The sequence below is a fragment of the Cyanistes caeruleus genome, chromosome 32 (genome assembly GCF_971803275.1).
Source record: "Cyanistes caeruleus chromosome 32, bCyaCae1.hap1.1, whole genome shotgun sequence".
Classification (NCBI taxonomy): domain Eukaryota; kingdom Metazoa; phylum Chordata; class Aves; order Passeriformes; family Paridae; genus Cyanistes; species Cyanistes caeruleus.
The window spans coordinates 1,334,746-1,353,829 of NC_141733.1; the positions used below are offsets into that span (position 1 = coordinate 1,334,746).

Here is a 19,084-nt window from a genome sequence, read left to right on the forward strand (position 1 = left end):
TGACCCTAAATAACCCCTGACCCTAAATAACCCCTGACCCCATGGGAACCCACGGGACCCCTGACCCTAAATAACCCCTGACCCTAAATAACCCCTGACCCTAAATAAATAACCCCTGACCCTAAATAACCCCTGACCCTAAATAACCCTGATCCTAAATATCCCCTGACCCTAAATAACCCTGACCCCAAATAACCCCTGACCCCATGGGACCCCAAATAACTCCCTGATCCCAATTGATCCCAATTGATCCCAATTGATCCCAATTGATCCCAGGACCCCAAAGAACTCCCTGATCCCATCCCCGCCCTATTGATCCCCCGCATCGATCAGCAGCCATCGGTGATTGATCAGCGGTTATTGATCCTCGGGTATCGATCGTTATCGATCCCCGTTACTGATCCCCGTTATCGATCCCCGTTATCATTCCCCGTTACTGATCCCCGTTATCATTCCCCGTTATCGATCCCCGTTATCGATCCCCGTTATCATTCCCCGTTATCGATCCCCGTTATCCATCCCCGTTATCCATCCCCGTTATCCATCCCCGTTATCGATCCCCGTTACTGATCCCCGTTATCATTCCCCGTTATCGATCCCCGTTATCATTCCCCGTTATCGATCCCCGTTATCGATCCCCGTTATCATTCCCCGTTATCGATCCCCGTTATCGATCCCCTTTATCGATCCCCGTTATCGATCCCCGTTATCATTCCCCGTTATCGATCCCCGTTATCGATCCCCGTTATCATTCCCCGTTATCGATCCCCGTTATCGATCCCCGTTATCAATCCCCGTTATCGATCCCCGTTATCGATCCCCGTTATCGATCCCCGTTATCATTCCCCGTTATCATTCCCCGTTATCGATCCCCGTTATCATTCCCCGTTATCGATCCCCGTTATCGATCCCCGTTATCATTCCCCGTTATCGATCCCCGTTATCGATCCCCGTTATCATTCCCCGTTATCATTCCCCGTTATCATTCCCCGTTATCATCCCCCGTTATCGATCCCCGTTATCGATCCCCGTTATCATCCCCCGTTATCATTCCCCGTTATCGATCCCCGTTATCGATCCCCGTTATCGATCCCCGTTATCATTCCCCGTTATCATTCCCCGTTATCGATCCCCGTTATCGATCCCCGTTACCGATCCCCATCGATTCTCTCGGCGCTCCCCGCTCGATTCACTCGGCGCCTCTCCGCCCTGCCCCATCGATACTCTCGGCGCTCTGCCCTCTCGCCGCTCGATGCTGTCGGCGCTCGGCGCGGGGCTGGCGGGGCCGGAAGTGGCCGGGGCGGGGGGGGGGCCCCGGGGCCTCCTCAGGAGCCGCCGCCGCCGCCGCGCCCGGACCCCCCCGGACCCCCCCGCGCGGGACCCCCGCGCCCCCCCAGCCCCGGGGGGGCCTCCCGAGCCCGCCAGGAGCCGCCGGTGAGAACGCGCGGGGGGCGGGGAGCGCCGGGCCCGGGGCTGGGGGGGCGCGGCCTGGCGGGGGGGGGAGGGGGCAGCGCGCTCTGAGGTGGGGGGGGAGGGGCGCGGTGCCCCCCCCAGGGGGGGTTGGGGGGGTCCGGGCGGGGGGAGGGGGCGTCATGAGGGGGGCGCGTCCTGCTGAGGCTCTGAGGGGATTTGGCGGGCTCGGAAATTTGGGGGGGGGTCCCTGGAGCCCCCTGAGGGTCTCAGGGAGGAATTTGAGGAGGGGTCGTGTCCCCCCTCCAGGGCTGGATTGGGAGGGGGTCTCGGGCTGTGTTTGGGGGGGGTCTCGGGCTGTGTTTGGGGGGGGTCTCAGGCTGTATTTGGGGGGGGTCTCAGGCTGTGTTTGGGGGGGGTCTCAGGCTGGATTTGGGGGGGGTCTCAGGCTGTGTTTGGGGGGGGTCCCGGCTGTATTTGGGGGGGGGTCCCGGCTGTGTTTGGGGGGGGTCTCAGGCTGGATTTGGGGGGGGTCTCAGGCTGTGTTTGGGGGGGTCTCAGGCTGTATTTGGGGGGGTCTCAGGCTGTGTTTGGGGGGGGGTCTCAGGCTGGATTTGGGGGGGGTCCCGGCTGTGTTTGGGGGGGGTCTCAGGCTGTGTTTGGGGGGGGTCTCAGGCTGTATTTGGGGGGGGTCTCAGGCTGTGTTTGGGGGGGATCTCAGGCTGTGTTTGGGGGGGGGTCTCAGGCTGTGTTTGGGGGGGTCTCAGGCTGTATTTGGGGGGGGTCTCAGGCTGTGTTTGGGGGGGATCTCAGGCTGTGTTTGGGGGGGGGTCTCAGGCTGTGTTTGGGGGGGGTCTCAGGCTGTATTTGGGGGGGGTCTCAGGCTGGATTGGGGGGGGGTCTCAGGCTGTATTTGGGGGGGGTCTCAGGCTGGATTTGGGGGGGGTCTCAGGCTGGATTTGGGGGGGGTCTCAGGCTGTGTTTGGAGGGGGTCTCAGGCTGTATTTGGGGGGGTCTCAGGCTGTGTTTGGGGGGGGTCTCAGGCTGTGTTTGGGGGGGGTCTCAGGCTGTATTTGGGGGGGGTCTCAGGCTGTGTTTGGGGGGGGTCTCAGGCTGTATTTGGGGGGGGTCTCAGGCTGTGTTTGGGGGGGGTCTCAGGCTGTGTTTGGGGGGTCTCAGGCTGGATTTGGGGGGGGTCCCGGCTGTATTTGGGGGGGGTCTCAGGCTGTATTTGGGGGGTTCTCAGGCTGGATTTGGGGGGGGTCCCGGCTGTATTTGGGGGGGTCCCGGCTGTATTTGGGGGGGTTCTCAGATTTTGGGGGTCTCTGATTTTTTGGGGGGGGGTCTCTGATTTTTTTAGGAATTTCCCGCCTTTTTTTTGGGGGGGGATCTCTGATTTTTGCCCCCCCCCCCAAACCCCTTCAATGGTTTCTCCCCTCCCCCCCCAACTCCCCCTCCCCCTTTCAGGATTCCAAGGAATTTTTGGAATGACATTTCTGGGAATCTCCGCCCCCTCCCCCAATTCCTGGAGCTTTTCCTGGTTCCCTCCTGGGGGATTTTTTGGGGAATTTTTTGGGAAGTTTTGGGAATTTTTTGGGGAATTTTTGGGAATTTTGGGGGATTTTTTTGGGAATTTTTGAGGAATTATTTGGAATTTTTTGGGGAATTTTTGGGAATTTTGGGGGATTTTTTTTGGGAATTTTTGAGGAATTATTTGGGATTTTTGGGGGAATTTTGGGGGATTTTTTGGGGAATTTTGGAGGATTTTTGGGGGGAATTTTTGAGGAATTATTTGGGATTTTTTGGGGAATTTTTTGGGATTTTTTTTGGAATTTTGGAGGATTTTTGGGGGGAATTTTTGAGGAATTATTTGGGATTTTTTGGGGAATTTTGGAGGATTTTTTTGGGAATTTTGGGGGGGAATTTTTGAGGAATTATTTGGGACTTTTTGAGGAATTTTTTGGGAATTTTGGGGGATTTTTTGGGGGGATTTTTGAGGAATTTTGGGGGATTTTTGGGGGGAATCTTTGGCAATTTATTCGAGGGTCTCCACCCCTCCCCCCAAAATTTCCCACCTGGAACCTCCTCCCATTCCCAGAAATTTTAAAGGAATTTTCCCCCCTCACATCCCAAAATTCCCAAAAAACCCCTGAATTTTGTGGGAATTCCCACAGAAAGGGCGTTAAAAACCCCCCAAAAAAACCGGGAATTTTCGGGATTTTTCCACCCTCTGGAAAGCTCCGGATCCTTTGGGAATTTCGGGGTTATCCCAGGGCACTGGAGCGAGGAAATTTTGGGATCTTTTCCCGAGGGAGCTGCTCCAGTTTGGAATTGAAATTAAAAAACTGGGATAGAACAGGCAGAGCCTCATCCCAGAATATCCTGGAATTGTTTTTCCAAGGATTTATCCCAAAAAAAAATGGGATAAACCATCCAGAGCCTCATCCCAGAATATCCTGGAATTGTTTTCCAAGGATTTATCCCAAAAAAACCGGGATGGAGCAGCTGGAGCCTCATCCCAGAATATCCTGGAATTGTTTTCCAGGGATTTATCCCAAAAAAACCGGGATAGAACAACTGGAGCCTCATCCCAGAATATCCTGGAATTGTTTTCCAAGGATTTATCCCAAAAAAACCGGGATAGAACAGGCAGAGCCTCATCCCAGAATATCCTGGAATTGTTTTTCCAGGGATTTATCCCAAAAAACCGGGATAGAACAACTGGAGCCTCATCCCAGAATATCCTGGAATTGTTTTCCCAGCTTTTCCAGGGATTTATCCCAAAAAACCGGGATAGAACAGGCAGAGCCTCATCCCAGAATATCCTGGAATTGTTTTTCCAGGGATTTATCCCAAAAAAACCGGGATAGAGCAGCCAGAAGCTCATCCCAGAATATCCTGGAATTGTTTTCCTGTTTTTTCCAAGGATTTATCCCAGAAAAAACCGGGATAAACCAGCCAGAAGCTCATCCCAGAATATCCTGGAATTGTTTTTCCAGGGATTTATCCCAAAAAACCTGGGATAGAACAACTGGAGCCTCATCCCAGAATATCCTGGAATTGTTTTTCCAAGGATTTATCCCAAAAAACCCGGGATGGAACAACTGGAGCCTCATCCCAGAATATCCTGGAATTGTTTTTCCAAGGATTTATCCCAAAAAAAAATGGGATAAACCAGCCAGAAGCTCATCCCAGAATATCCTGGAATTGTTTTCCAAGGATTTATCCCAAAAAAAATGGGATAGAACAGCTGGAGCCTCATCCCAGAATATCCTGGAATTGTTTTCCAAGGATTTATCCCAAAAAAACCGGGATAGAACAGGCAGAGCCTCATCCCAGAATATCCTGGAATTGTTTTTCCAAAGATTTATCCCAAAAAACCGGGATAGAACAGGCAGAGCCTCATCCCAGAATATCCTGGAATTGTTTTCCAGGGATTTATCCCAAAAAAACTGGGATAGAACAGGCAGAGCCTCATCCCAGAATATCCTGGAATTGTTTTTCCAGCTTTTCCAGGGATTTATCCCAAAAAAACCCGGGATAAACCAGCCAGAGCCTCATCCCAGAATATCCTGGAATTGTTTTCCAAGGATTTATCCCAAAAAAACTGGGATAGAACAGGCAGAGCCTCATCCCAGAATATCCTGGAATTGTTTTCCTGTTTTTTCCAGGGATTTATCCCAAAAAAAAACGGGATAAACCAGCCAGAAGCTCATCCCAGAATATCCTGGAATTGTTTTTCCAGGGATTTATCCCAAAAAAACCGGGATGGAACAGCTGGAGCCTCATCCCAGAATATCCTGGAATTGTTTTCCAGGGATTTATCCCAAAAAAACTGGGATGGATCAGCTGGAGCCTCATCCCAGAATATCCTGGAATTGTTTTCCAAGGATTTATCCCAAAAAAACTGGGATAGAACAGGCAGAGCCTCATCCCAGAATATCCTGGAATTGTTTTCCTGTTTTTTCCAAGGATTTATCCCAAAAAAACCGGGAAGAACAGGCAGAGCCTCATCCCAGAATATCCTGGAATTGTTTTCCAGGGATTTATCCCCAAAAAAACCGGGATGGAACAGCTGGAGCCTCATCCCAGAATATCCTGGAATTGTTTTCCAAGGATTTATCCCAAAAAAACCGGGATGGAGCAGCCAGAAGCTCATCCCAGAATATCCTGGAATTGTTTTTCCAGGGATTTATCAAAAAAAAACTGGGATAGAACAGGCAGAGCCTCATCCCAGAATATCCTGGAATTGTTTTTCCAGCTTTTCCAAGGATTTATCCCAAAAAAACCGGGATAGAGCAGCCAGAAGCTCATCCCAGAATATCCTGGAATTGTTTTCCTGTTTTTTCCAAGGATTTATCCCAAAAAAACCGGGATGGAGCAGCTGGAGCCTCATCCCAAAATATCCTGGAATTGTTTTCCCAGCTTTTCCAAGGATTTATCCCAAAAAAACCGGGATGGAACAACTGGAGCCTCATCCCAGAATATCCTGGAATTGTTTTCCCGGTTTTTTTTATCCCGAGGACAAAAGAAGGGAAAAGATTCCCTGGGGCTGGAATTCGGGGCTGGAATTTGGGGCTGGAATTTGGGGTTGGAATTCGGGGTTTGGAATTCGGGGTTGGAATTTGGGGTTGGAATTTGGGGCTGGAATTTGGGGTTGGAATTCGGGGCTGGAATTCAGGGTTGGAATTTGGGGCTGGAATTTGGGGTTGGAATTTGGGGTTTGGAATTCGGGGTTGGAATTCGGGGTTGGAATTTGGGGTTGGAATTGGGGTTTTCCTGGGATTTATCCCGAGTTTTTCCAGGATTCCATTCCCGGTTTTTCCAGGATTCCATTCCCGGTTTTTCCAGGATTCCATTCCCGGTTTTTTCCTGGATTCCATTCCCGGTTTTTCCAGTTATCCCAAGGCTGGGAATTGAGGTTTATCCAGGATTTATCTGGGATTTATCCAGGATCCCATTCCCGGTTTTTCCCGTTATTTATAGGGTTGGAATTGGGATTTATCCCGGATTTCTCTGGATTCCATTCCCGGTTTTTTTCCGGTTATTTAAGGAGTGGGAATGGGGATTTATCCGGGATTTTTCTGGGATTTATCCCGGTTTTTCCAGGATTCCATTCCCGGTTTTTCCAGGATTCCATTCCCGGTTTTTCCAGTTATCCCCAGGCTGGGAATTGAGGTTTATCCAGGATTTATCCCGGATTCCATTCCCGGTTTTTCCAGTTATTTAAAGAGTTGGATCTGGGTTTTTTCTGGGATTTATCCCGACTTTTTCCAGGATTCCATTCCCGGTTTTCCCAGGATTCCATTCCCGGTTTTCCAGGATTCCATTCCCGGTTTTCCCATCCCCTCCCAGCCTGGGAATTGGGATTTTCTGGGATTTTTCCAGGATTCCATTCCCGGTTTTTCCAGGATTCCATTCCCGGTTTTTCCCGTTATTTATAGGGTTGGAATTGGGATTTATCCCGGATTTCTCTGGATTCCATTCCCGGTTTTTCCAGGATTCCATTCCCGGTTTTTCCAGTTATTTAAAGGGTTGGAATTGGGATTTTCTGGGATTTTTCCAGGATTCCATTCCCGGTTTTTCCCGGATTCCATTCCCGGTTTTTCCAGCCCCTCCCAGTCTGGGAATTGGGATTTTCTGGGATTTATCCCGGATTCCATTCCCGGTTTTTCCAGGATTCCATTCCTGGTTTTCCAGTTATTTAAAGGGTTGGAATTGGGATTTTCTGGGATTTTTCCAGGATTCCATTCCCGGTTTTTTTCCAGTTATTTAAAGGGTTGGAATTGGGATTTATCCCGGATTTCTCTGGATTCCATTCCCGGTTTTTCCAGCCCCTCCCAGCCTGGGATTCGCGCTCTCAATTCCTGGAAAATCTCCCTGGGATTGGGGAAAATCCGGGATCGGCTCCGGGGGGGGGAGGGGCGGGGTGGGGGAGGGGCCGCTGCCTTTTCCCAACGGAAAAAAATCCGGGAATTCCCGGCTGGAATCGAATTCCAGGGAAAAATGAGGAGAGGGGGGAGGGGAGAGAGGGGTCCGGGGTTGTTCCCCAAAAAAAAAAAAATGGGAAAAATCCGGGATGTTTTTGAAGATTACAAAAGTTTTTTCTGCCTTTTTTTATTAATCTCATTCATTTTTAATTACTTTAAATTAATTTTTAATATTTCATTTATTTTTTTCTTTTCTGTTTCGTTTATTTTTATATTAAAATTTATTTTTATATTTATATTTATTTTTATTTTTAAATTTATTTTTATATTAAAATTTATTTTTATATTAAAATTTATTTTTGTATTTAAATTTATTTTTATATTTAAATTTATTTTTATATTTAAATTTATTTTTATAATTAAATATATTTTTATAATTAAATATATTTTTATATTTAAATTTATTTTTATTTTTAAATTTATTTTTATATTTAAATTTATTTTTATATTTAAATTTATTTTTATTCGTTAAATTTCTTTATTTTTTTTTCGTTTATTTTTTATTCAATTTATTTTTTATTCTTTCTTAAAAATATTTTTATTTTATTTTATTATATTTAATTGTTTCTTATTTAATTTATTTGCATCTTTATTTCTATTTTATTTCTATTTATTTCTATATTTTTATTATTTTTATTGTTTCTAATTCTCTTTTTCATTAATTCAGTTTCTTTTTTTTTATTTCATTTTATTCCTTTTCTAATTTTGTGTTTCCTCTTTCTTTTCTCTCTTTATTCCATTTTTTATTATTTCTTTTCCTTTTTTAATTCTTTCATTTCATTTTATTTCATTTTTTATTTCCTATTTTATTTATTTTATTTTTATTCCGGTTTTCCTTATTTTATTTTATTTTATTTTATTTTATTTTATTTTATTTTATTTTATTTTATTTTATTTTATTTTATTCCAGTTTTTATTTATTTTATTTTATTTATTTTATATTTTATTTTATATTATTTTATTTAGTTTAATTTTATTTTATTTCCTTTTACTCCATTTTTTATTCCAGTTTTTATTCAAGTTTTTATTCCATTTTATTTCACTGTATTTCATTATTTAATTCTATTCCTATTTTTATTTCTTATTTTATTTTATTTATTTTATTTCCTTTTATTTCTTTTATTCCATTTTTTATTCCATTTTATTTCACTTTATTTCACTATTTCACTTCATTCCAGTTTTTATTTCTTATTTCATTTTATTCCATTTTCTTTATTCCGTTTTTTAATTCCAAAAAAAATCCCCAAAAAAACCCCAAAAAAGCCAAAATCCGACCCAAAAAACCCAAAAAATCCCCCCAAAAGCCAAAAAAAATCCCCAAAATGCCCCAAAAAACCCCAAAAACCAAAAATAAATCTCCCAAAAAAACCTAAAAAGCCAAAATCTCCCTCAAAATTCCCCCAAAAGTTCCCAAAAATCCCAAAACCCTCCCCAAAAAATTCCAAAAATAATAAAAAAATTACCAATAAACCCAAAAAATTCCCCAAAACCCAAAAAAATCCCAAAAATCCCACCCCAAAGCCCCCAAAAATTCCAAAAATAAAAATAAAATTCCCAAAAAACCAAAAAAATCCCCCAAAACCCCCCAAAAAATCCCCAAAACCCCAAAATTTCACCCAAAACCCCCCAAAAATTCCAAAAATGAAAATAAAATTCCCAAAAAACCCCAAAAATTCCCCAAAAAATCCAAAAACCCCGAAAATTCCCCCAAAAATTCCAAAAATAAAAATAAAATTCCCAAAAAACCCCAAAAATCCCCAAAAAACCCCAAAAATCCCCAAAAAATCCCAAAAATCCCCCCGAAAAACCCCCAAAAAATGCCAAAAATAAAAATAAAACCCCCAAAAAACCCCAAAAATTTCCCCAAAACTCAAAAAACCCCAAAAATTCACCCAAAAAATCCCAAAAAACCCCAAAAATCCTCTCCAAAACCCCCAAAAATTCCAAAAATAAAAATAAAATTCCAAAAAAACCCCCAAAAATTCCCAAAAAAATCCAAAAACCCCAAAAATTCCCCCCAAAAATTCCCCAAAATCCCAAAATTTCACCCAAAAATTCCCCAAAATCCCAAAAAAACCCCCAAAAAATCCCAAAAATCCCCCCCCAAACCCCCCAAAAATTCCAAAAATAAAAATAAAATTCCCAAAAAACCCCAAAAATTCCCAAAAAAATCCAAAAAACCCCAAAAATCCCCAAAAATTCCCCAAAATCCCAAAAATGAAAATAAAATTCCCAAAAAAACCCCAAAAATCCCCCAAAAACCCCAAATAAATCCCAAAAATCCCTAAAAGTTCCCAAAAATCCCCCCCAAAACCCCCCAAAAATTCCAAAAATGAAAATAAAATCCCCAAGAAACCCAAGAAATGCCCAAAAAAATCCAAAAAAATCCCAAAACCCCCGAAATTTCACCCAAAACCCCCAAAAAATTCCAAAAATAAAAATAAAATTCCCAAAAAAGCCCAAAAATTCCCCAAAAAATCAAAAAAACCCAAAAATTCCCCCCAAAATTCCCCAAAATCCCAAAATTTCACCCAAAAAAACCCAAAAATTCCAAAAATAAAAATAAAATTCCCAAAAAACCCCAAAAATTCCCCAAAAAATCCAAAAACCCCAAAAATTCCCCCAAAAATTCCCCAAAATCCCAAAATTTCACCCAAAAATTCCCCAAAATCCCCAAAAAATCCCCCAAATCCCCGGAAATTCCTCATTAATCCCTAATTAACCGCTAATTAACGCCCCATCAATCGCTAATACCTCATTAAAATCCAATTAGCCCCTCACTCATCGCTAATTAATAACTCGTACCTCATCAATAACTCGCTAATTAATCATTAGTGGCTAATTGGGATCACATTAGTGGCTAATTAATAATCAACAGCTCATTAAGAACCAATTAATGCTGTGCTATAGCTAATGAATATTCATTTAATGGTTAATTACCGCCTAATTAATCTCTCATTAATTAATTATAATTATAATAATTATTATAATGAGCTGGTTTAGAGCTCATTAATAACACTCATTAATAACTAATTGATATATTATTAATAATTAATTAACAGCTAATTAAGGCTTGAGTATTTGCTTGTTGTCATCCAATTAATTCCGCATTAATCGCTCATTAATATCTAATTAATTACTCATTAATGACCAATTAACTCATCAACAATCACGAACTAATTAATACTCCATTCATGAACCGGCTAATTAATATGCAGCCAAAATCCAATTAATTAATGATGGATAACCCCCGAACTCCTAATTAACGACCAATTAACGCTTAATTAATGCGAATCAGAGTTAATAACGGCTTAATCGCTAATTAATAGCCAATTATTGGGTAATTAAGGGGTAATTAAAATGGTAATTAGGGGTTCATTAATGCTTTATTGATGTTTATTGGTGGAATTAATTAATATCTCATTAGAATGAATTAATTAGCGGTGATTAATTAACGGGACGGGCTCCGGGTCGTTCCCGGATTTTCCCATTCCCGATTTTCCCATGGAATTTTCTCCTTTTCCAGGGAATTCCGGGGCCATGGACGTCGAGGGCTGCGGCTCCTCCTTCATCGGCGGTGAGCTCAGGATTCCCGGAATTCCCGGAATTGTTCCCAGAATTCCCAGAATTATTCCCAGAATTCCCCGAATTCCCCGAATTCCCAGAATTATTCCCAGAATTCCCAGAATTCCCAGAATTCCCAGAATTCCCGGAATTGTTCCCAGAATTCCCGGAATTCCCGGAATTGTTCCCAGAATTCCCAGAATTCCCCGAATTCCCAGAATTCCCAGAATTATTCCCAGAATTCCCAGAATTCCCAGAATTCCCAGAATTATTCCTGGAATTCCCAGAATTCCCGGAATTATTCCCAGAATTCCCAGAATTCCCAGAATTCCCAGAATTCCCGGAATTGTTCCCAGAATTCCCGGAATTCCCGGAATTCCCAGAATTCCCGGAATTGTTCCCAGAATTCCCAGAATTATTCCCAGAATTCCCTGAATTCCCAGAATTCCCAGAATTCCCAGAATTCCCGGAATTATTCCCAGAATTCCCAGAATTCCCAGAATTCCCAGAATTCCCAGAATTCCCAGAATTATTCCCAGAATTATTCCCAGAATTCCCGGAATTATTCCCGCAATTCCCAGAATTCCCAGAATTCCCGGAATTATTCCCAGAATTCCCAGAATTCCCAGAATTCCCGGAGCCGACTCCACCCCTTCTGACCCTTCCCGGATTTTTCCCGGATTTTCCCCTGATTTTTCCAGGATTTTTCCACGATTTTTCCCGGATTTTTCCAGGATTTTTCCCAAATTTTCCAGGTTTTTTCTCAGGATTTTTCCCAGGATTTTCCCAGGATTTTTCCTGAATTTCCCAGGATTTTTCCTGGATTTTCCCCAGATTTTTCCAGGATTTTTCCAGGATTTTTCCCAGGATTTTTCCCAGATTTTTCCAGGATTTTTCCAGGATTTTTCTCAGGATTTTTCCCGAATTTTCACGGATTTTCCCCGGATTTTCCTGGATTTTTCCTGGATTTTTCCCGAATTTTCCCCCAATTTTTCCAGGATTTTTCCAGGATTTTTCCTGGATTTTTCCTGGATTTTTCCCCAGGATTTTTCCCGAATTTTCCTGGATTTTTCCTGGATTTTTCCCGGATTTTTCCCAGATTTTTCCAGGATTTTCCCCAGATTTTTCCAGGATTTTTCCAGGATTTTTCCCGGATTTTTCCAGGATTTTTCCCAAATTTTCCAGGTTTTTTCTCAGGATTTTTCCCAGGATTTTCCCAGGATTTTTCCAGGATTTTTCCCAGATTTTCCTGAATTTCCCAGGATTTTTCCCGGATTTTCCCGGATTTTCCCGGATTTTTCAGGCCTGGATTTGGGCTCTCCTCCCCTTCTTCCCTTCCCAGATTTTCCCGGATTTTTCCCATTTATTCCCTGAATTTTCCCGGGATTTTCCCAGATTTTTCCCGGATTTTTCCCAGATTTTCCTGGATTTTCCTGGATTTTTCCCAGATTTTCCCGGGATTTTCCCAGATTTTTCAGGGCTGGATTTGGGCTCTCCTCCCCTTCTTCCCTTCCCAGATTTTCCTGGATTTTTCCCAGATTTCCCCGGGATTTTCCCGGATTTTTCCCAGATTTTCCCGGATTTTTCCCAGATTTTCCCGGATTTTTCCCGGATTTTCCCGGGATTTTCAGGCCTGGATTTGGGCTCTCCTCCCCTTCTTCCCTTCCCAGATTTTCTCGGATTTTTCCTGGATTTTCCCAGATTTTCCTGGATTTTTCCCGGGATTTTTCCCAGATTTTTCCCGGATTTTCAGGCCTGGATTTGGGCTCTCCTCCCCTTCTTCCCTTCCCAGATTTTCCCGGGATTTTTCCCATTTATTCCCTGAATTTTCCCAGATTTTCCCAGATTTTTCCCGGATTTTTCAGGCCTGGATTTGGGCTCTCCTCCCCTTCTTCCCTTCCCACATTTTCCCGGATTTTTCCCGGATTTTCCCGGGATTTTTCCCGGATTTTTCCCAGGATTTTCAGGCCTGGATTTGGGCTCTCCTCCCCTTCTTCCCATCCCAGATTTTCCTGGATTTTTCCCGGGATTTTTCCCGGATTTTCCCGGGATTTTCAGGCCTGGATTTGGGCTCTCCTCCCCTTCTTCCCTTCCCAAACCCCCCCCGATTTTTCCCAGGATTTTTCCCGGCATTTTCCCCCTGATTCCCCCCAAATTCCAGATCCCCAGCACCAATCCCAACCCTCCCCACATTCCCAGAAATCCAGAGGGGGGGCCGGAAAATCCCTCTGGAATTTTCCCGGGGGTGGGAAAGGGCGGGAAATGAAGGCGAGGCCGGGAAATTCCCGCTGGGATCGGCTGGAATTTCCAGGAGGGGCGGGAAGGATTCAAATTCCAGCCCTGCAGGAGGGAGGGGACGAGATCCAGGAAAATTCCATGAGGGAGAAGCTTGGAATGTTCCCAGGGAAGTTCTGGAATGTTCCCAGGGCTGGAATTGCCCCGCAGGGATTGGGGGGGAGGGGAAGGGGGGGGGGGAGGGGAGGGAATTTTCCAGGTTTGGAATCGGCCCCGGGGGAGCCGATCCCAAAAAAAAACCGGGATGGAGCCTGCGGGATCCTGGGAATTGTCCCTGTCCTGATTCCCGGGATTTATCCCTGTTCTGATTCCCGGGAATTGTCCCTGTCCTGATTCCTGGGAATTGTCCTGGTTCTGATTCCCGGGATTTATCCCAGACCCCTCAAATTCCTGGGAATTGTCCCTGTCCTGATTCCCGGGATTTATTCCAGTTCTGATTCCTGGGATTTATCCCTGTCTTGATTCCTGGGAATTGTCCTGGTTCTGATTCCTGGGATTTATCCCAGACCCCTCAAATTCCCGGGATTTATCCCAGACCCTTCAAATTCCTGGGAATTGTCCTGGTTCTGATTCCCGGGAATTGTCCCTGTCCTGATTCCTGGGATTTATCCCTGTCCTGATTCCCAGGATTTGTCCCAGACCCCTCAAATTCCCGGGATTTATCCCAGAGCCTGCCGATTCCCGGGAATTGTCCTGGTTCTGATTCCTGGGAATTGTCCTGGTTCTGATTCCCGGGATTTATCCCTGTTCTGATTCCCGGGATTTATCCCTGTCCTGATTCCCGGGATTTATCCCTGTCCTGATTCCTGGGATTTATCCTGGTTCTGATCCCTGGGAATTGTCCCTGTTCTGATTCCTGGGATTTATCCCAGACCCTTCAAATTCCCGGGATTTATCCCAGAGCCTGCGGATTCCTGGGATTTAACCCTGTCCTGATTCCCAGGATTTATCCCAGACCCCTTAAATTCCTGGGAATTATCCCAGACCCCTCAAATTCCCAGGATTTATCCCAGACCCTGCAGATTCCTGGGATTTAACCCTGTCCTGATTCCCAGGATTTATCCCAGACCCTTCAAATTCCCGGGATTTATCCCACTCCAGATTCCCGGGATTTATCCCAGTCCCAGGAAAATCCGGGATCTCTCCCAGGAAAATCCGGGATCTCTCCCAGGGAAATCCGGGATCTCTCCCAGGAAAATCCGGGATCTCTCCCAGGAAAATCTGGGATCTCTCCCAGAAAATCCGGGATCTCTCCCAGGAAAATCTGGGATCTCTCCCAGGAAATCTGGGATCTCGCTCCTCCCTTCATTCCCACATTCCCCAATTCCCACATTCCCGCTTCTCCCACATTCCCACCCCTCCCTCTCCCATTCCCGGTTCCATTCCCCCATTCCCCCTCCCCCTCCCTTCCTCATTCCCGTCCCTCTGGAATTCCCGGGATTCTCCGATCCCATTCCCACATTCCCGATCCCACATTTCCATTCCCACATTTCCATTCCCACATTTCCATTCCCACATTCCTGGTCCCATTCCCACATTCCCACCCCTCTCCCTCCCTTCCTCCCTCTCCCATTCCCGGTTCCATTCCCACATTCCCGGTTCCATTCCCACATTCCCGGTTCCATTCCCACATTCCCGGTTCCATTCCCACATTCCCGGTTCCATTCCCACATTCCTGATCCCATTCCCACATTCCCGGTTCCATTCCCACATTTCCAGCTCCATTCCCACATTCCCCCCCCTCCTCCTCTCGACTTTTCCCTCCCTTCCTCATTCCCGTCCCTCTGGAATTCCCGGGATTCTCCGATCCCATTCCCAGTTTCCCATTCCTGATCCCATTCCCACATTCCCGGTTCTTCCACATTCCCACATTTCCAGCTCCATTCCCCCATTCCCCCTCCCCCTCACTTTTCCCCCATTCCCGTCCCTCTGGAATTCCCGGTTCCATTCCCACATTTCCATTCCCCCATTCCCACATTCCCGGTTCCATTCCCACATTCCCCCCCCTCTCTCCCCGACTTTTCCCTCCCTTCCCTCATTCCTGTCCCTCTGGAATTCCCGGGAGCCTCTGAGCCCTTCCCACATTTCCATTCCCACATTCCTGGTCCCATTCCCACATTCCCACCCCTCTCCCTCCCTTCCTCCCTCTCCCATTCCTGATCCCGTTCCCACATTCCCACATTCCCACATTTCCATTCCCCCTCACTTTTCCCTCATTCCCGTCCCTCTGGAATTCCCGGGATTCTCCGATCCCATTCCCACATTCCCATTCCTGATCCCATTCCCACATTCCCGGTTCCATTCCCACATTCCCGGTTCTCCCACATTCCCTCCCCCTCCCTTCCTCATTCCCGTCCCTCTGGAATTCCCGGGATTCTCTGAGCCCTTCCCACATTTCCATTCCCACATTCCTGATCCCATTCCCACATTCCCACCCCTCTCCCTCCCTTCCTCCCTCTCCCATTCCCGGTTCCATTCCCACATTCCTGATCCCATTCCCACATTCCCGGTTCCATTCCCACATTCCTGATCCCATTCCCACATTCCCGGTTCCATTCCCACATTTCCAGCTCCATTCCCACATTCCCCCCCCTCCCCCTCACTTTTCCCTCATTCCCGTCCCTCTGGAATTCCCGGGATTCTCTGAGCCTTTCCCACATTTCCATTCCCACATTCCTGGTCCCATTCCCACATTCCCCCCCCTCTCCCTCCCTTCCTCCCTCTCCCATTCCCGGTCCCATTCCCACATTCCCACATTCCCATTCCTGATCCCATTCCCACATTCCCGGTTCTCCCACATTCCCACATTTCCAGCTCCATTCCCACATTCCCCCTCCCCCTCACTTTTCCCTCATTCCCGTCCCTCTGGAATTCCCGGGATTCTCTGAGCCCTTCCCACATTTCCATTCCCACATTCCCGATCCCATTCCCACATTCCCGGTTCCATTCCCACATTTCCAGCTCCATTCCCACATTCCCCCCCCTCTCTCCCCGACTTTTCCCTCCCTTCCTCATTCCCGTCCCTCTGGAATTCCCGGGATTCTCCGAGCCCTTCCCACATTTCCATTCCCACATTCCTGATCCCATTCCCACATTTCCATTCCCCCTCCCCCTCACTTTTCCCTCATTCCCGTCCCTCTGGAATTCCCGGGAGCCCTTCCCACATTTCCATTCCCACATTTCCATTCCCACATTCCCGGTCCCATTCCCACATTCCCCCCCCTCTCCCTCCCTTCCTCCCTCTCCCATTCCCGGTTCCATTCCCGGTTCCATTCCCACATTTCCAGCTCCATTCCCACATTCCCACATTCCCCCCCCTCCCTTCCTCATTCCCGTCCCTCTGGAATTCCCGGGATTCTCTGAGCCCTTCCCACATTCCCGGCTCCATTCCCACATTCCCGGTCCCATTCCCACATTCCCACATTCCCACATTTCCATTCCCGGCTCCATTCCCACATTTCCAGCTCCATTCCCACATTCCCCCCCCTCCCCCTCACTTTTCCCTCATTCCCGTCCCTCTGGAATTCCCGGGATCCTCTGAGCCCTTCCCACATTTCCATTCCCACATTCCTGATCCCATTCCCACATTCCCGGTTCTCCCACATTCCCACCCGTCCCTCTCCCATTCCCGGTTCCATTCCCACATTTCCAGCTCCATTCCCACATTCCCCCCCCTCCCTTCCTCATTCCCGTCCCTCTGGAATTCCCGGGATTCTCCAAGCCCTTCCCACATTTCCCTTCCCACATTCCCGATCCCATTCCCACATTCCCACATTCCCATTCCCGGTTCCATTCCCACATTCCTGCTTCTCCCACATTCCCACATTCCCATTCCTGATCCCATTCCCACATTCCCACATTTCCATTCCCCCTCCTCCTCACTTTTCCCTCATTCCCGTCCCTCTGGAATTCCCGGGAGCCCTTCCCACATTTCCATTCCCACATTTCCCTTCCCACATTTCCATTCCCACATTCCTGATCCCATTCCCACATTCCCACCCCTCTCCCTCCCTTCCTCCCTCTCCCATTCCCGGTTCCATTCCCGGTTCCATTCCCACATTCCCAGCTCCATTCCCACATTCCCAGCTCCATTCCCACATTTCCAGCTCCATTCCCACATTTCCAGCTCCATTCCCACATTCCCCCCCCTCCCCCTCACTTTTCCCTCATTCCCGTCCCTCTGGAATTCCCGGGATCCCTCCTCACCCCCCCCTCTCCCCCCTCCCCCTTTTCCCTCCCCTCCCCCTCCTCCTGAGCTGGATTTTCCCGGAATTCCAGGGATTTGCTCCTCCTGGAAGCTTCGCCCCTCCAGCGCCTCCCTCCGCCCTGCCGGGATCCCTCGCTGCTTCCCGGGAATCCCGATCCAGGAATCTCCGGGATTCCTCCCTCAAGGTACCAAAAAAAATTCCCAAAAAAAAAAAAACCCCAAAAAAATTCCCAAAAAAAAAAAAAACCCCAAAAAAACCCCGATCCCAAAAATCCGCGCGGGGGTTGGGGAGGGGATGGAAGAGATTTCAGGAATTCCCGGTTGGAATGAGGGAGGAGGGAAAAAAAAACCGGGAGAGCTTTTGGCCACTCCCCGAGGTGGGATTTAGGGATTTGGGGATTTGGGAGGAGCCGGAGATTCCCGGAGCGCCGCCGGGATTTGGGGATTTTTGGATTTTTTTTGGATTATTTTTTTGGACTTTCTTGGAATTGTCGGGAATGAGGCTCCAGGAGCTGCCCAAAGGTCGGTGCCGGAGGAAATTTGGGATTTTTGGGGATTTTTTGGGATATTTGGGGGTCGGGATTTGTCCTGGAATGGGATTTGGGGACCCTGGAATTCCCTTTTTCCATGGGAAAAGCTCCAGGAGTGGGAGCGGAGCCGGGTGAGATTCCCAGTGATCGGTGCCGGGGATTTTTGGGATTTTTTGGGATATTTGGGGTTCAGGATTTGTCCTGGAATGGGATTTGGGGACCCTGGAATTCCCTTTTTCCATGGGAAAAGCTCCAGGAGTGGGAGCGGAGCTGGGTGAGATTCCCAGGGATCAGTGCCGGGGATTTTTGGGATATTTTGGGATTTTTTGGGATTTTTTGTGATATTTGGGGTTCGGGATTTGTCCTGGAATGGGATTTGGGGACCCTGGAATGGGATTTGGAGACCCTGGAATTCCCTTTTTCCATGGGAAAAGCTCCTGGAATGAGGTCGGAGCCGGGTGAGGCTCTGGGATCATCCCAAGGATCGGTCCTGGAGGAAATTTGGGATTTTTTGGGAGTTTTGGGACTTTTTTGGGATATTTGGGGTTCGGGATTTGTCCTGGAATGGGATTTGGGGACCCTGGAATGGGATTTGGGGATCCTGGAATTCCCTTTTTCCATGAGAAAAGCTCCTGGAATGAGGTCAGAGCCGGGTGAGGCTCCGGGAGATTCCCTGAGCTCAGTCCTGGGGGATTTTTGGGATATTTGGGGTTTGGGATTTGTCCTGGAATGGGATTTTGCATCTTGGAATGGGATTTGGGGACCCTGGAATGGGATTTGGGGACCCTGGAATGGGATTTGGGGACCCTGGAATTCCCTTTTTCCATGGGAAAAGCTCCTGGAATGAGGTCAGAGCCGGGTGAGGCTCCAGGAGATTCCCAGGGCTCGGTCCTGGGGGATTTTTGGGATTTTTGGGGGTCAGGATTTGTCCTGGAATGGGATTTGGGATCCTGGAATTCCCTTTTTCCATGGGAAAAGCTCCAGGAGTGGGAGCGGAGCCGGGTGAGATTCCCAGGAATCGGTGCCGGGGATTTTTGGGATTTTTTGGGATTTTTTGGGATATTTGGGGTTCAGGATTTGTCCTGGAA

The 19,084-nt window shown here is 46.9% G+C and overlaps 1 protein-coding gene across 3 annotated transcripts in view; it reads left to right on the forward strand.

The window, feature by feature from the left end:
• Positions 1 to 1,313: 1,313 nt before the first annotated feature.
• IKZF4 (IKAROS family zinc finger 4) overlaps positions 1,314 to 19,084 on the forward strand; it is a 48,984-nt gene continuing 31,213 nt past the window's right edge. The window contains exons 1-3 of one of the 3 annotated variants that reach the window (XM_086870297.1): positions 1,314 to 1,434; positions 10,927 to 10,977; positions 17,538 to 17,651. In XM_086870297.1, the coding sequence (XP_086726423.1) occupies positions 10,941 to 10,977; positions 17,538 to 17,651 (151 nt within the window). In that variant the 5' untranslated portion in view covers positions 1,314 to 1,434; positions 10,927 to 10,940. Of the gene's footprint in view, positions 1,435 to 9,864; positions 10,978 to 17,537; positions 17,652 to 17,710; positions 17,989 to 19,084 lie in introns of those variants that run through there. The other 2 variants (XM_086870295.1, XM_086870294.1) reach the window with 2 other exon arrangements.